Consider the following 15305-nt stretch of genomic DNA (forward strand, 5'->3'; position numbering starts at 1 on the left):
TCTCTCTGTCTCTCTCTCTCTCTCTCTCTGTCTCTCTCTCTCTCTCTCTCTCTGTCTCTCTCTCTGTCTCTCTCTCTCTCTGTCTCTCTCTCTCTGTCTCTCTCTCTGTCTCTCTCTCTCTCTCTGTCTCTCTCTCTGTCTCTCTCTCTCTCTGTCTCTCTCTCTCTGTCCCTCAGTGAGGGGATGTTCTAGATGGACAAGGTTGCAGCGCCTCACTGACCCAGAGAAGCCCAAGTCCCAAGGAGAGAGGATCCTCAAGCCCCAGGGAGACGGCCTGGCCTGCAGGGGCAGGGAGAGAGGATCCTGAAGCCCCAGGGAGACGGCCTGGCCTGCAGGGGCAGGGAGAGAGGATCCTGAAGCCCCAGGGAGACGGCCTGGCCTGCAGGGGCAGGGAGAGAGGATCCTGAAGCCCCAGGGAGACGGCCTGGCCTGCAGGGGCAGGGAGAGAGGATCCTGAAGCCCCAGGGAGACGGCCTGGCCTGCAGGGGCAGGGAGAGAGGATCCTGAAGCCCCAGGGAGACGGCCTGGCCTGCAGGGGCAGGGAGAGAGGATCCTGAAGCCCCAGGGAGACGGCCTGGCCTGCAGGGGCAGGGAGATGGGCTCAGAGGAGAGGAGTTCAGCCATGTCTCACAAGATCTCTTCCCCCTCACACAGCAACAGCAGCTCCTCCTCCAAACACGACAGCCGACAGGTAACACCGACCACACACACACACTCATTAATGTCACACACACACACCGCTGTAACGCTGAAGTTCACCGTTACAGCGAGATTGAAATGTAAATCTCCAGGCGTTAGCGGAGACTGTATTCACGTCTCAATCTGAAAGGACCTTTACATCTGCATCACGTGATCTGTAACGTCAATCTGAAAGGACCTTTACATCTACATCACGTGATCTGTAAGGCTTCAGGGATCCAGACTGAATAGAGACTAGAGTGTAGTAAGCTGTTGAATTACTGTACTACAGACCTCCCTCCCTTAAAGACTTCCCTCTCTCCCTTATATAGCCCTCCCTCCCTTAAAGACTTCCCTCTCTCCCTTATAGAGACCTCCCTCCCTTAAAGACTTCCCTCTCTCCCTTATAGAGCCCTCCCTCCCTTAAAGACTTCCCTCTCTCCCTTATAGAGCCCTCCCTCCCTTAAAGACTTCCCTCTCTCCCTTATAGAGCCCTCCCTCCCTTAAAGACTTCCCTCTCCCCCTTATAGAGCCCTCCCTCCCTTAAAGACTTCCCTCTCTCCCTTATATAGCCCTCCCTCCCTTAAAGACCTCCCTCTCTCCCTTATAGAGCCCTCCCTCCCTTAAAGACCTCCCTCTCTCCCTTATAGAGCCCTCCCTCCCTTAAAGACCTCCCTCCCTCCCTTATAGAGCCCTCCCTCCCTTAAAGACCTCCCTCTCTCCCTTATAGAGCCCTCCCTCCCTCAAAGACTTCCCTCTCTCCCTTAAAGACTTCCCTCTCTCCCTTATAGAGCCCTCCCTCCCTTAAAGACTTCCCTCTCTCCCTTATAGAGCCCTCCCTCCCTTAAAGACCTCCCTCTCTCCCTTATAGAGCCCTCCCTCCCTTAAAGACCTCCCTCCCTCCCTTATAGAGCCCTCCCTCCCTTAAAGACCTCCCTCTCTCCCTTATAGAGCCCTCCCTCCCTCAAAGACTTCCCTCTCTCCCTTAAAGACTACCCTCTCTCCCTTATAGAGCCCTCCCTCCCTTAAAGACTTCCCTCTCTCCCTTATAGAGCCCTCCGTCCCTTAAAGACCTCCCTCTCTCCCTTATAGAGCCCTCCCTCCCTTAAAGACTTCCCTCCCTCCCTTATATAGCCCTCCCTCCCTTAAAGACCTCCCTCCCTCCCTTATAGAGCCCTCCCTCCCTTAAAGACCTCCCTCTCTCCCTTATAGAGCCCTCCCTCCCTCAAAGACTTCCCTCTCTCCCTTAAAGACTACCCTCTCTCCCTTATAGAGCCCTCCCTCCCTTAAAGACTTCCCTCTCTCCCTTATAGAGCCCTCCGTCCCTTAAAGACCTCCCTCTCTCCCTTATAGAGCCCTCCCTCCCTTAAAGACTTCCCTCCCTCCCTTATATAGCCCTCCCTCCCTTAAAGACCTCCCTCTCTCCCTTATAGAGCCCTCCCTCCCTTAAAGACTTCCCTCCCTCCCTTATATAGCCCTCCCTCCCTTAAAGACCTCCCTCTCTCCCTTATATAGCCCTCCCTCCCTTAAAGACTTCCCTCTCTCCCTTATAGAGCCCTCCCTCCCTTAAAGACCTCCCTCTCTCCCTTATAGAGCCCTCTCTCCCTTAATGACTTCCCTCTCTCCCTTATAGAGCCCTCCCCCTTAAAGACTTCCCTCTCTCCCTTATATAGCCCTCCCTCCCTTAAAGACTTCCCTCTCTCCCTTAAAGACCTCCCTCTCTCCCTTAAAGACTTCCCTCTCTCCCTTATAGAGCCCTCCCTCCCTTAAAGACCTCCCTCTCTCCCTTATAGAGCCCTCCCTCCCTTAAAGACTTCCCTCCCTCCCTTAAAGACCTCCCTCTCTCCCTTAAAGACTTCCCTCTCTCCCTTATAGAGCCCTCCCTCCCTTAAAGACTTCCCTCTCTCCCTTAAAGAGCCCTCCCTCCCTTAAAGACCTCCCTCTCTCCCTTATATAGCCTTCCCTCCCTTAAAGACTTCCCTCTCTCCCTTAAAGACTTCCCTATCTCCCTTATATAGCCCTCCCTCCCTTAAAGACTTCCCTCTCTCCCTTAAAGACCTCCCTCTCTCCCTTAAAGACTTCCCTCTCTCCCTTATAGAGCCCTCCCTCCCTTAAAGACCTCCCTCTCTCCCTTATAGAGCCCTCCCTCCCTTAAAGACTTCCCTCTCTCCCTTAAAGACCTCCCTCTCTCCCTTAAAGACTTCCCTCTCTCCCTTATAGAGCCCTCCCCGTTAAAGACTTCCCTCTCTCCCTTAAAGACCTCCCTCTCTCCCTTAAAGACTTCCCTCTCTCCCTTATAGAGCCCTCCCTCCCTTAAAGACTTCCCTCCCTCCTTTATAGAGCCCTCCCTCCCTTATAGAGCCCTCCCTCCCTTAAAGACCTCCCTCTCTCCCTTATAGAGCCCTCCCTCCCTTAAAGACTTCCCTCTCTCCCTTAAAGACTTCCCTCTCTCCCTTAAAGACCTCCCTCTCTCCCTTAAAGACTTCCCTCTCTCCCTTATAGAGCCCTCCCTCCCTTAAAGACCTCCCTCCCTCTCTTATATAGCCCTCCCTCCCTTAAAGACTTCCCTCTCTCCCTTAAAGACCTCCCTCTCTCCCTTAAAGACTTCCCTCTCTCCCTTATAGAGCCCTCCCTCCCTTAAAGACTACCCTCTCTCCCTTAAAGACCTCCCTCTCTCCCTTAAAGACTTCCCTCTCTCCCTTATAGAGCCCTCCCTCCCTTAAAGACTTCCCTCCCTCTCTTATATAGCCCTCCCTCCCTTAAAGACCTCCCTCTCTCCCTTATAGAGCCCTCCCTCCCTCAAAGACTTCCCTCTCTCCCTTAAAGACTTCCCTCTCTCCCTTATAGAGCCCTCCCTCCCTTAAAGACTTCCCTCCCTCCCTCCCTTATAGAGCCCTCCCTCCCTTAAAGACTTCCCTCCCTCCCTTATATAGCCCTCCCTCCCTTAAAGACTTCCCTCCCTCCCTTATAGAGCCCTCCCTCCCTTAAAGACTTCCCTCTCTTTCTTATAGAGCCCTCCCTCCCTTAAAGACTTCCCTCTCTCCCTTAAAGACCTCCCTCCCTTAAAGACCTCCCTCTCTCCCTTAAATACTTCCCTCCCTCCCTTATAGAGCCCTCCCTCCCTTAAAGACTTCCCTCCCTCCCTTATATAGCCCTCCCTCCCTTAAAGACTTCCCTCTCTCCCTTATATAGCCCTCCCTCCCTTAAAGACTTCCCTCCCTCCCTTAGAGCCCTCCCTCCCTTAAAGACCTCCCTCTCTCCCTTATAGAGCCCTGCCTCCCTTAAAGACTTCCCTCTCTCCCGTATAGAGCCCTCTCTCCCTTAAAGACTTCCCTCCCTCCCTTATAGAGCCCTCCCTCCCTCAAAGACCTCCCTCCCTTCCTTATAGAGCCCTCCCTCCCTCAAAGACCTCCCTCCCTCCCTTAAAGACTTCCCTCTCTCCCTTAAAGAGCCCTCCCTCCCTTAAAGACCTCCCTCTCTCCCTTATATAGCCTTCCCTCCCTTAAAGACTTCCCTCTCTCCCTTAAAGACTTCCCTCTCTCCCTTATATAGCCCTCCCTCCCTTAAAGACTTCCCTCTCTCCCTTAAAGACCTCCCTCTCTCCCTTAAAGACTTCCCTCTCTCCCTTATAGAGCCCTCCCTCCCTTAAAGACCTCCCTCTCTCCCTTATAGAGCCCTCCCTCCCTTAAAGACTTCCCTCTCTCCCTTAAAGACCTCCCTCTCTCCCTTAAAGACTTCCCTCTCTCCCTTATAGAGCCCTCCCCGTTAAAGACTTCCCTCTCTCCCTTAAAGACCTCCCTCTCTCCCTTAAAGACTTCCCTCTCTCCCTTATAGAGCCCTCCCTCCCTTAAAGACTTCCCTCCCTCCTTTATAGAGCCCTCCCTCCCTTATAGAGCCCTCCCTCCCTTAAAGACCTCCCTCTCTCCCTTATAGAGCCCTCCCTCCCTTAAAGACTTCCCTCTCTCCCTTAAAGACCTCCCTCTCTCCCTTAAAGACTTCCCTCTCTCCCTTATAGAGCCCTCCCTCCCTTAAAGACCTCCCTCCCTCTCTTATATAGCCCTCCCTCCCTTAAAGACTTCCCTCTCTCCCTTAAAGACCTCCCTCTCTCCCTTAAAGACTTCCCTCTCTCCCTTATAGAGCCCTCCCTCCCTTAAAGACTACCCTCTCTCCCTTAAAGACCTCCCTCTCTCCCTTAAAGACTTCCCTCTCTCCCTTATAGAGCCCTCCCTCCCTTAAAGACTTCCCTCCCTCTCTTATATAGCCCTCCCTCCCTTAAAGACCTCCCTCTCTCCCTTATAGAGCCCTCCCTCCCTCAAAGACTTCCCTCTCTCCCTTAAAGACTTCCCTCTCTCCCTTATAGAGCCCTCCCTCCCTTAAAGACTTCCCTCCCTCCCTTATAGAGCCCTCCCTCCCTTAAAGACTTCCCTCCCTCCCTTATATAGCCCTCCCTCCCTTAAAGACTTCCCTCCCTCCCTTATAGAGCCCTCCCTCCCTTAAAGACTTCCCTCTCTTTCTTATAGAGCCCTCTCTCCCTTAAAGACCTCCCTCCCTTAAAGACCTCCCTCTCTCCCTTAAATACTTCCCTCCCTCCCTTATAGAGCCCTCCCTCCCTTAAAAACTTCCCTCCCTCCCTTATATAGCCCTCCCTCCCTTAAAGACTTCCCTCTCTCCCTTATATAGCCCTCCCTCCCTTAAAGACTTCCCTCCCTCCCTTAGAGCCCTCCCTCCCTTAAAGACCTCCCTCTCTCCCTTATAGAGCCCTGCCTCCCTTAAAGACTTCCCTCTCTCCCGTATAGAGCCCTCTCTCCCTTAAAGACTTCCCTCCCTCCCTTATAGAGCCCTCCCTCCCTCAAAGACCTCCCTCCCTTCCTTATAGAGCCCTCCCTCCCTCAAAGACCTCCCTCCCTCCCTTAAAGACTTCCCTCTCTCCCTTATAGAGCCCTCCCTCCCTTAAAGACTTCCCTCCCTCTCTTATATAGCCCTCCCTCCCTTAAAGACTTCCCTCTCTCCCTTAAAGACCTCCCTCTCTCCCTTAAAGACTTCCCTCTCTCCCTTATAGAGCCCTCCCCCCTTAAAGACTTCCCTCTCTCCCTTAAAGACCTCCCTCTCTCCCTTAAAGACTTCCCTCTCTCCCTTATAGAGCCCTCCCTCCCTTAAAGACTTCCCTCCCTCTCTTATATAGCCCTCCCTCCCTTAAAGACTTCCCTCTCTCCCTTAAAGACCTCCCTCTCTCCCTTAAAGACCTCCCTCTCTCCCTTAAAGACCTCCCTCTCTCCCTTAAAGACTTCCCTCCCTCCCTTATAGAGCCCTCCCTCCCTCAAAGACCTCCCTCCCTTCCTTATAGAGCCCTCCCTCCCTCAAAGACCTCCCTCCCTCCCTTAAAGACTTCCCTCTCTCCCTTATAGAGCCCTCCCTCCCTTAAAGACTTCCCTCCCTCTCTTATATAGCCCTCCCTCCCTTAAAGACTTCCCTCTCTCCCTTAAAGACCTCCCTCTCTCCCTTAAAGACTTCCCTCTCTCCCTTATAGAGCCCTCCCCCCTTAAAGACTTCACTCTCTCCCTTAAAGACCTCCCTCTCTCCCTTAAAGACTTCCCTCTCTCCCTTATAGAGCCCTCCCTCCCTTAAAGACCTCCCTCTCTCCCTTATAGAGCCCTCCCTCCCTTAAAGACTTCCCTCTCTCCCTTATAGAGCCCTCCCCCCTTAAAGACTTCCCTCTCTCCCTTAAAGACCTCCCTCTCTCCCTTAAAGACTTCCCTCTCTCCCTTATAGAGCCCTCCCTCCCTTAAAGACTTCCCTCCCTCTCTTATATAGCCCTCCCTCCCTTAAAGACTTCCCTCTCTCCCTTAAAGACCTCCCTCTCTCCCTTAAAGACTTCCCTCTCTCCCTTATAGAGCCCTCCCTCCCTTAAAGACCTCCCTCTCTCCCTTATAGAGCCCTCCCTCCCTTAAAGACTTCCCTCTCTCCCTTATAGAGCCCTCCCTCCCTTAAAGACTTCCCTCCCTCCCTTAAAGACCTCCCTCTCTCCCTTATATAGCCCTCCCTCCCTTAAAGACTTCCCTCTCTCCCTTATAGAGCCCTCCCTCCCTTAAAGACTTCCCTCTCTCCCTTATAGAGCCCTCCCTCCCTTAAAGACTTCCCTCCCTCTCTTATATAGCCCTCCCTCCCTTAAAGACTTCCCTCTCTCCCTTAAAGACCTCCCTCTCTCCCTTAAAGACCTCCCTCTCTCCCTTATAGAGCCCTCCCTCCCTTAAAGACTTCCCTCTCTCCCTTATAGAGCCCTCCCTCCCTTAAAGACTTCCCTCTCTCCCTTATAGAGCCCTCCCTCCCTTAAAGACTTCCCTCTCTCCCTTATAGAGCCCTCCCTCCCTTAAAGACTTCCCTCCCTCTCTTATATAGCCCTCCCTCCCTTAAAGACTTCCCTCTCTCCCTTAAAGACCTCCCTCTCTCCCTTAAAGACTTCCCTCTCTCCCTTATAGAGTCCTCCCTCCCTTAAAGACTTCCCTCCCTCCCTTAAAGACCTCCCTCTCCCTTATATAGCCCTCCCTCCCTTAAAGACTTCCCCCTCTCCCTTATAGAGCCCTCCCTCCCTTAAAGACTTCCCTCCCTCCCTTATAGAGCCCTCCCTCCCTCAAAGACCTCCCTCCCTCCCTTATAGAGCCCTCCCTCCCTCAAAGACCTCCCTCTCTCCCTTATAGAGCCCTCCCTCCCTTAAAGACTTCCCTCTCTCCCTTATAGAGCCCTCCCTCCCTTAAAGACCTCCTTCCCTCCCTTAAAGACCTCCCTCTCTCCCTTACAGAGCCCTGCCTCCCTTAAAGACTTCTCTCTCTCCCTTATAGAGCCCTCCCTCCCTTAAAGACTTCCCTCCCTCCCTTATAGAGCCCTCCCTCCCTTAAAGACCTCCCTCTCTCCCTTATATAGACCTCCCTCCCTTAAAGACTTCCCTCTCTCCCTTATAGAGCCCTCCCTCCCTTAAAGACTTCCCTCTCTCCCTTATAGAGCCCTCCCTCCCTTAAAGACTTCCCTCTCTCCCTTAAAGACCTCCCTCTCTCCCTTAAATACTTACCTCCCTCCCTTATAGAGCCCTCCCTCCCTTAAATACTTACCTCCCTCCCTTATAGAGCCCTCCCTCCCTTAAAGACTTCCCTCTCTCCCTTAAAGACTTCCCTCCCTCCCTTAAAGACTTCCCTCTCTCCCTTAAAGACCTCCCTCTCTCCCTTAAAGACTTCACTCTCTCCCTTATAGAGCCCTCCCTCCCTTAAAGACTTCCCTCTCTCCCTTATAGAGCCCTCCCTCCCTTAAAGACTTCCCTCTCTCCCTTAAAGACCTCCCTCTCTCCCTTAAAGACTTCCCTCCCTCCCTTATAGAGCCCTCCCTCCCTTAAAGACCTCCCTCCCTCCCTTAAAGACCTCCCTCTCTCCCTTATATAGCCCTCCCTCCCTTAAAGACTTCCCTCTCTCCCTTATATAGCCCTCCCTCCCTTAAAGACTTCCCTCTCTCCCTTATAGAGCCCTCCCTCCCTTAAAGACCTCCCTCTCTCCCTTATAGAGCCCTCCCTCTCTCCCTTAAAGACTTCCCTCTCTCCCTTATAGAGCCCTCCCTCCCTTAAAGACCTCCCTCCCTCCCTTAAAGACCTCCCTCTCTCCCTTATAGAGCCCTCCCTCCCTTAAAGACCTCCCTCTCTCCCTTATAGAGCCCTCCCTCCCTTAAAGACTTCCCTCTCTCCCTTATAGAGCCCTCCCTCCCTTAAAGACCTCCCTCTCTCCCTTATAGAGCCCTCCCTCCCTTAAAGACTTCCCTCTCTCCCTTATATAGCCCTCCCTCCCTTAAAGACTTCCCTCTCTCCCTTATAGAGCCCTCCCTCCCTTAAAGACCTCCCTCTCTCCCTTATAGAGCCCTCCCTCCCTTAAAGACTTCCCTCTCTCCCTTATAGAGCCCTCTCTCCCTTAAAGACCTCCCTCTCTCCCTTATAGAGCCCTCCCTCCCTTAAAGACCTCCCTCTCTCCCTTATAGAGCCCTCCCTCCCTTAAAGACTTCCCTCCCTCCCTTAAAGACTTCCCTCCCTCCCTTATATATCCCTCCCTCCCTTAAAGACCTCCCTCCCTTAAAGACTTCCCTCCCTCCCTTATAGAGCCCTCCCTCCCTTAAAGACTTCCCTCCCTCCCTTATATAGCCCTCCCTCCCTTAAAGACTTCCCTCTCCCCCTTATATAGCCCTCCCTCCCTCCCTCCCTTAAAGACTTCCCTCTCCCCCTTATATAGCCCTCCCTCCCTCCCTCCCTTAAAGACTTCCCTCTCCCCCTTATATAGCCCTCCCTCCCTCCCTCCCTTAAAGACTTCCCTCTCTCCCTTATAGAGCCCTCCCTCCCTTAAAGACTTCCCTCCCTCCCTTATAGAGCCCTCCCTCCCTTAAAGACTTCCCTCCCTCCCTTATAGAGCCCTCCCTCCCTTAAAGACTTCCCTCTCCCCCTTATATAGCCCTCCCTCCCTCCCTCCCTTAAAGACTTCCCTCTCTCCCTTATAGAGCCCTCCCTCCCTTAAAGACTTCCCTCTCCCCCTTATATAGCCCTCCCTCCCTTAAAGACCTCCCTCCCTCCCTTAAAGACCTCCCTCCCTCCCTTATAGAGCCCTCCCTCCCTTAAAGACTTCCCTCTCCCCCTTATATAGCCCTCCCTCCCTTAAAGACCTCCCTCTCTCCCTTAAAGACCTCCTTCCCTCCCTTAAAGACCTCCTTCCCTCCCTTAAAGACTTCCCTCCCTCTCTTATATAGCCCTCCCTCCCTTAAAGAGCCCTCTCTCCCTTAAAGACCTCCTTCCCTCCCTTAAAGACTTCCCTCTCTCCCTTATATAGCCCTCCCTCCCTTAAAGACTTCCCTCTCTCCCTTATATAGCCCTCTCTCCCTTAAAGACTTCCCTCCCTTAAAGACCTCCTTCCCTCCCTTAAAGAGCCCTCTCTCCCTTAAAGACCTCCCTCCCTCCCTTAAAGAGCCCTCTCTCCCTTAAAGACCTCCCTCCCTTAAAGACCTCCCTCCCTCCCTTAAAGACCTCCCTCCCTCCCTTAAAGACCTCCCTCCCTCCCTTAAAGACCTCCCTCCCTCCCTTAAAGACCTCCCTCCCTCCCTTAAAGAGCCCTCTCTCCCTTAAAGAGACCTCCTTCCCCTAAAAAACTACTTATGTGGTATCAGTATTTGTCAGAAACGTTTATTCTGCAGTCAGAATTGATTACATTGTATAACTACTTTAGGATAATTTTTGTCATAAAGTCAGTCTCGTCCAAAATTGAGTTTTGTACTTGAGTATGTCACAACGTAAATGAAGGTTGGGTTTATTTCAAACCTGACCACATGCCCACAGCTGGCAGCACACAAGTACTCAGCAATTCGGAGTGCAGCTGCACGCGCCCCGATTGTAATGCCGGTGGTAAATGTGGTTTCACTTTGGATATCCCTATGGAGCTAGTTAGGGACCATCGGTATATTACACAATGAACTGCACGTGTGTGTGTGGTGTGTGTGTGTGTGTGTGTGTGTGTGTGTGTGTGATGAGGGTGCGTGCTTAACTACTGTTGTGATCAGCACTTGAGAGAGAGAGAGAGACAGAAACTCAAACAACCACTCCTATCTCGTCTGTCTCCTGCTGTCTCTCTCACTCTCTCTCTCTCTCTCTCTCTCTCACTGTCTCTCTCTTCCTCATATCTCTCCCCCTCTTGCTCATCTCTCTCTCCCCCTCTTCCTCATCTCTCTCTCAATTCAATTCAATTCAATTCAATTCAATTTGCTTTATTGGCATGACGTAACAATGTACATATTGCCAAAGCTTACTTTGGATATTTACAATATGAAAATAATAAGAATCAAAATTGTCAACGGGACAACAGTAACAACAATAACCAAGGGTCAAAATAACCATACATTGAACAATAACAATACGCATACAGTAGAGGACATGTGCAGGTTGATCTGTCAGACACTGTCCCTCAACTTATGGCAGGCAGCAATGTAGTGCGCTGCCAACCCACAGCTCTCTGCATCTCTCTCTCTCTCTCTCTCTCTCTCTCTCTCTCTCTCATCTCTCTATCTCGCTCTCTCATCTCTCTCTCTCCCTCATCTCTCTTTCTCTCTCTCTATCTCTCTCTCTCTCGCTCTCTCTCTCTCGCTCTATCTTCCTCATATGTCTCTCTCTCTCTCTCTCTCTCTCTCTTGCTCTATCTTCCTCATATGTCTCTCTCTCTCTCGCTCTCTCATCTCTCTCTCTCTCGCTCTCTCTTCCTCATCTCTTTCTCTCTCTCTCTCTCTTACAGAGGTCACCACCCCTTCCTGACATTCTGACTGGTCTCTGTGGGAAACGGAACAGTCTGTTTATTAAACACTATTGTAAACTGGCTAGTCAGTTTATACTAGGGCTTTGTCCCAAATGGCATCCTATTTCCTAGTAGTGTACTACATTTGACCAGATACCTATGGGCCCTAGTTGAAAATTAGTGCATTATATAGGGAATAGGATGCCATATGGGACACAGACAGTATATAAACAAAATAATCTACCCTTGTTGTGTGTTTACAGGACAGTTGGTAGATTGTAGAGGAGCTGTGTGTAACCTTGTTGTGTGTTTACAGGACAGTTGGTAGATTGTAGAGGGGCTGTGTGTAACCTTGTTGTGTGTTTACAGGACAGTTGGTAGATTCTAGAGGGGCTGTGTGTAACCTTGTTGTGTGTTTACAGGACAGTTGGTAGATTGTAGAGGGGCTGTGTGTAACCTTGTTGTGTGTTTACAGGACAGTTGATAGATTGTAGAGGGGCTGTGTGTAACCTTGTTGTGTGTTTACAGGACAGTTGGTAGATTGTGGAGGGGCTGTGTGTAACCTTGTTGTGTGTTTACAGGACAGTTGGTAGATTGTAGAGGGGCTGTGTGTAACCTTGTTGTGTGTCTACAGGACAGTTGGTAGATTGTAGAGGGGCTGTGTGTAACCTTGTTGTGTGTCTACAGGACAGTTGGTAGATTGTAGAGGGGCTGTGTGTAACCTTGTTGTGTGTTTACAGGACAGTTGGTAGATTCTAGAGGGGCTGTGTGTAACCTTGTTGTGTGTCTACAGGACAGTTGGTAGATTGTAGAGGGGCTGTGTGTAACCTTGTTGTGTGTCTACAGGACAGTTGGTAGATTGTAGAGGGGCTGTGTGTAACCTTGTTGTGTGTCTACAGGACAGTTGGTAGATTGTAGAGGGGCTGTGTGTAACCTTGTTGTGTGTCTACAGGACAGTTGGTAGATTGTAGAGGGGCTGTGTGTAACCTTGTTGTGTGTCTACAGGACAGTTGGGAGATTGTAGAGGGGCTGTGTGTAACCTTGTTGTGTGTTTACAGGACAGTTGGGAGATTGTAGAGGGGCTGTGTGTAACCTTGTTGTGTGTCTACAGGACAGTTGGTAGATTGTAGAGGGGCTGTGTGTAACCTTGTTGTGTGTCTACAGGACAGTTGGTAGATTGTAGAGGGGCTGTGTGTAACCTTGTGTGTGTTTACAGGACAGTTGGTAGATTGTAGAGGGGCTGTGTGTAACCTTGTTGTGTGTCTACAGGACAGTTGGTGGATTGTAGAGGGGCTGTGTGTAACCTTGTTGTGTGTCTACAGGACAGTTGGTAGATTGTAGAGGGGCTGTGTGTAACCTTGTGTGTGTTTACAGGACAGTTGGTAGATTGTAGAGGGGCTGTGTGTAACCTTGTTGTGTGTTTACAGGACAGTTGGTAGATTGTAGAGGAGCTGTGTGTAACCTTGTTGTGTGTCTACAGGACAGTTGGTAGATTGTAGAGGGGCTGTGTGTAACCTTGTTGTGTGTTTACAGGACAGTTGGTAGATTGTAGAGGAGCTGTGTGTAACCTTGTTGTGTGTCTACAGGACAGTTGGTAGATTGTAGAGGGGCTGTGTGTAACCTTGTTGTGTGTTTACAGGACAGTTGGTAGATTGTAGAGGGGCTGTGTGTAACCTTGTTGTGTGTCTACAGGACAGTTGGTAGATTGTAGAGGGGCTGTGTGTAACCTTGTTGTGTGTTTACAGGACAGTTGGTAGATTGTAGAGGGGCTGTGTGTAACCTTGTTGTGTGTCTACAGGACAGTTGGTAGATTGTAGAGGGGCTGTGTGTAACCTTGTTGTGTGTCTACAGGACAGTTGGGAGATTGTAGAGGGGCTGTGTGTAACCTTGTTGTGTGTTTACAGGACAGTTGGTAGATTGTAGAGGAGCTGTGTGTAACCTTGTTGTGTGTCTACAGGACAGTTGGTAGATTGTAGAGGGGCTGTGTGTAACCTTGTTGTGTGTTTACAGGACAGTTGGTAGATTGTAGAGGGGCTGTGTGTAACCTTGTTGTGTGTTTACAGGACAGTTGGTAGATTGTAGAGGGGCTGTGTGTAACCTTGTTGTGTGTTTACAGGACAGTTGGTAGATTGTAGAGGGGCTGTGTGTAACCTTGTTGTGTGTTTACAGGACAGTTGGTAGATTGTAGAGGGGCTGTGTGTAACCTTGTTGTGTGTCTACAGGACAGTTGGTAGATTGTGGAGGGGCTGTGTGTAACCTTGTTGTGTGTCTACAGGACAGTTGGTAGATTGTAGAGGAGCTGTGTGTAACCTTGTTGTGTGTTTACAGGACAGTTGGTAGATTGTAGAGGAGCTGTGTGTAACCTTGTTGTGTGTTTACAGGACAGTTGGTAGATTGTGGAGGGGCTGTGTGTAACCTTGTTGTGTGTCTACAGGACAGTTGGTAGATTGTGGAGGGGCTGTGTGTAACATTGTTGTGTGTTTACAGGACAGTTGGTAGATTGTAGAGGGGCTGTGTGTAACCTTGTTGTGTGTCTACAGGACAGTTGGTAGATTGTAGAGGGGCTGTGTGTAACCTTGTTGTGTGTTTACAGGACAGTTGGGAGATTGTAGAGGGGCTGTGTGTAACCTTGTTGTGTGTCTACAGGACAGTTGGTAGATTGTAGAGGAGCTGTGTGTAACCTTGTTGTGTGTTTACAGGACAGTTGGTAGATTGTAGAGGGGCTGTGTGTAACCTTGTTGTGTGTCTACAGGACAGTTGGTAGATTGTAGAGGGGCTGTGTGTACCCTTGTTGTGTGTTTACAGGACAGTTGGTAGATTGTAGAGGGGCTGTGTGTAACCTTGTTGTGTGTCTACAGGACAGTTGGTAGATTGTAGAGGGGCTGTGTGTAACCTTGTTGTGTGTCTACAGGACAGTTGGTAGATTGTAGAGGGGCTGTGTGTAACCTTGTTGTGTGTTCACAGGACAGTTGGTAGATTGTAGAGGGTCTGTGTGTAACCTTGTTGTGTGTCTACAGGACAGTTGGTAGATTGTAGAGGGGCTGTGTGTAACCTTGTTGTGTGTCTACAGGACAGTTGGTAGATTGTAGAGGGGCTGTGTGTAACCTTGTTGTGTGTTTACAGGACAGTTGGTAGATTGTAGAGGGGCTGTGTGTAAACTTGTTGTGTGTTTACAGGACAGTTGGTAGATTGTAGAGGGGCTGTGTGTAACCTTGTTGTGTGTTTACAGGACAGTTGGTAGATTGTGGAGGGGCTGTGTGTAACCTTGTTGTGTGTTTACAGGACAGTTGGTAGATTGTAGAGGGGCTGTGTGTAACCTTGTTGTGTGTTTACAGGACAGTTGGGAGATTGTAGAGGGGCTGTGTGTAACCTTGTTGTGTGTTTACAGGACAGTTGGTAGATTGTAGAGGAGCTGTGTGTAACCTTGTTGTGTGTCTACAGGACAGTTGGTAGATTGTAGAGGGGCTGTGTGTAACCTTGTTGTGTGTTTACAGGACAGTTGGTAGATTGTAGAGGGGCTGTGTGTAACCTTGTTGTGTGTCTACAGGACAGTTGGTAGATTGTAGAGGGGCTGTGTGTAACCTTGTTGTGTGTTTACAGGACAGTTGGTAGATTGTAGAGGGGCTGTGTGTAACCTTGTTGTGTGTTTACAGGACAGTTGGGAGATTGTAGAGGGGCTGTGTGTAACCTTGTTGTGTGTTTACAGGACAGTTGGTAGATCGTAGAGGGGCTGTGTGTAACCTTGTTGTGTGTCTACAGGACAGTTGGTAGATTGTAGAGGGGCTGTGTGTAACCTTGTTGTGTGTCTACAGGACAGTTGGTAGATTGTAGAGGGGCTGTGTGTAACCTTGTTGTGTGTCTACAGGACAGTTGGTAGATTGTAGAGGGGCTGTGTGTAACCTTGTTGTGTGTTTACAGGACAGTTGGTAGATTGTAGAGGGGCTGTGTGTAACCTTGTTGTGTGTTTACAGGACAGTTGGTAGATTGTAGAGGGGCTGTGTGTAACCTTGTTGTGTGTCTACAGGACAGTTGGTAGATTGTAGAGGGGCTGTGTGTAACCTTGTTGTGTGTCTACAGGACAGTTGGTAGATTGTAGAGGGGCTGTGTGTAACCTTGTTGTGTGTTTACAGGACAGTTGGGAGATTGTAGAGGGGCTGTGTGTAACCTTGTTGTGTGTCTACAGGATTGTGGAGGGGCTGTGTGTAACCTTGTTGTGTGTCTACAGGACTGTTGGGAGATTGTAGAGGGGCTGTGTGTAACCTTGTTGTGTGTTTACAGGACAGTTGGGAGATTGTAGAGGGGCTGTGTGTAACCTTGTTGTGTGTCTACAGG

At 50.4% G+C, this 15305-nt stretch overlaps 1 protein-coding gene across 2 annotated transcripts in view; it reads left to right on the forward strand.

The window, feature by feature from the left end:
• Positions 1 to 15305, forward strand: part of LOC106591933 (oxysterol-binding protein-related protein 3) — a 149325-nt gene that overhangs the window by 63285 nt on the left and 70735 nt on the right. For both annotated transcript variants that reach the window (XM_082975837.1, XM_082975838.1), the window contains exon 2: positions 177 to 691. In XM_082975837.1, the coding sequence (XP_082831963.1) occupies positions 596 to 691 (96 nt within the window). In that variant the 5' untranslated portion in view covers positions 177 to 595. The remainder of the gene's footprint in view (positions 1 to 176; positions 692 to 15305) is intronic.

Source organism: Salmo salar, chromosome 05 (genome assembly GCF_965601325.2).
Source record: "Salmo salar chromosome 05, fSalSal1, whole genome shotgun sequence".
Taxonomy (NCBI): Eukaryota; Metazoa; Chordata; class Actinopteri; order Salmoniformes; family Salmonidae; genus Salmo; species Salmo salar.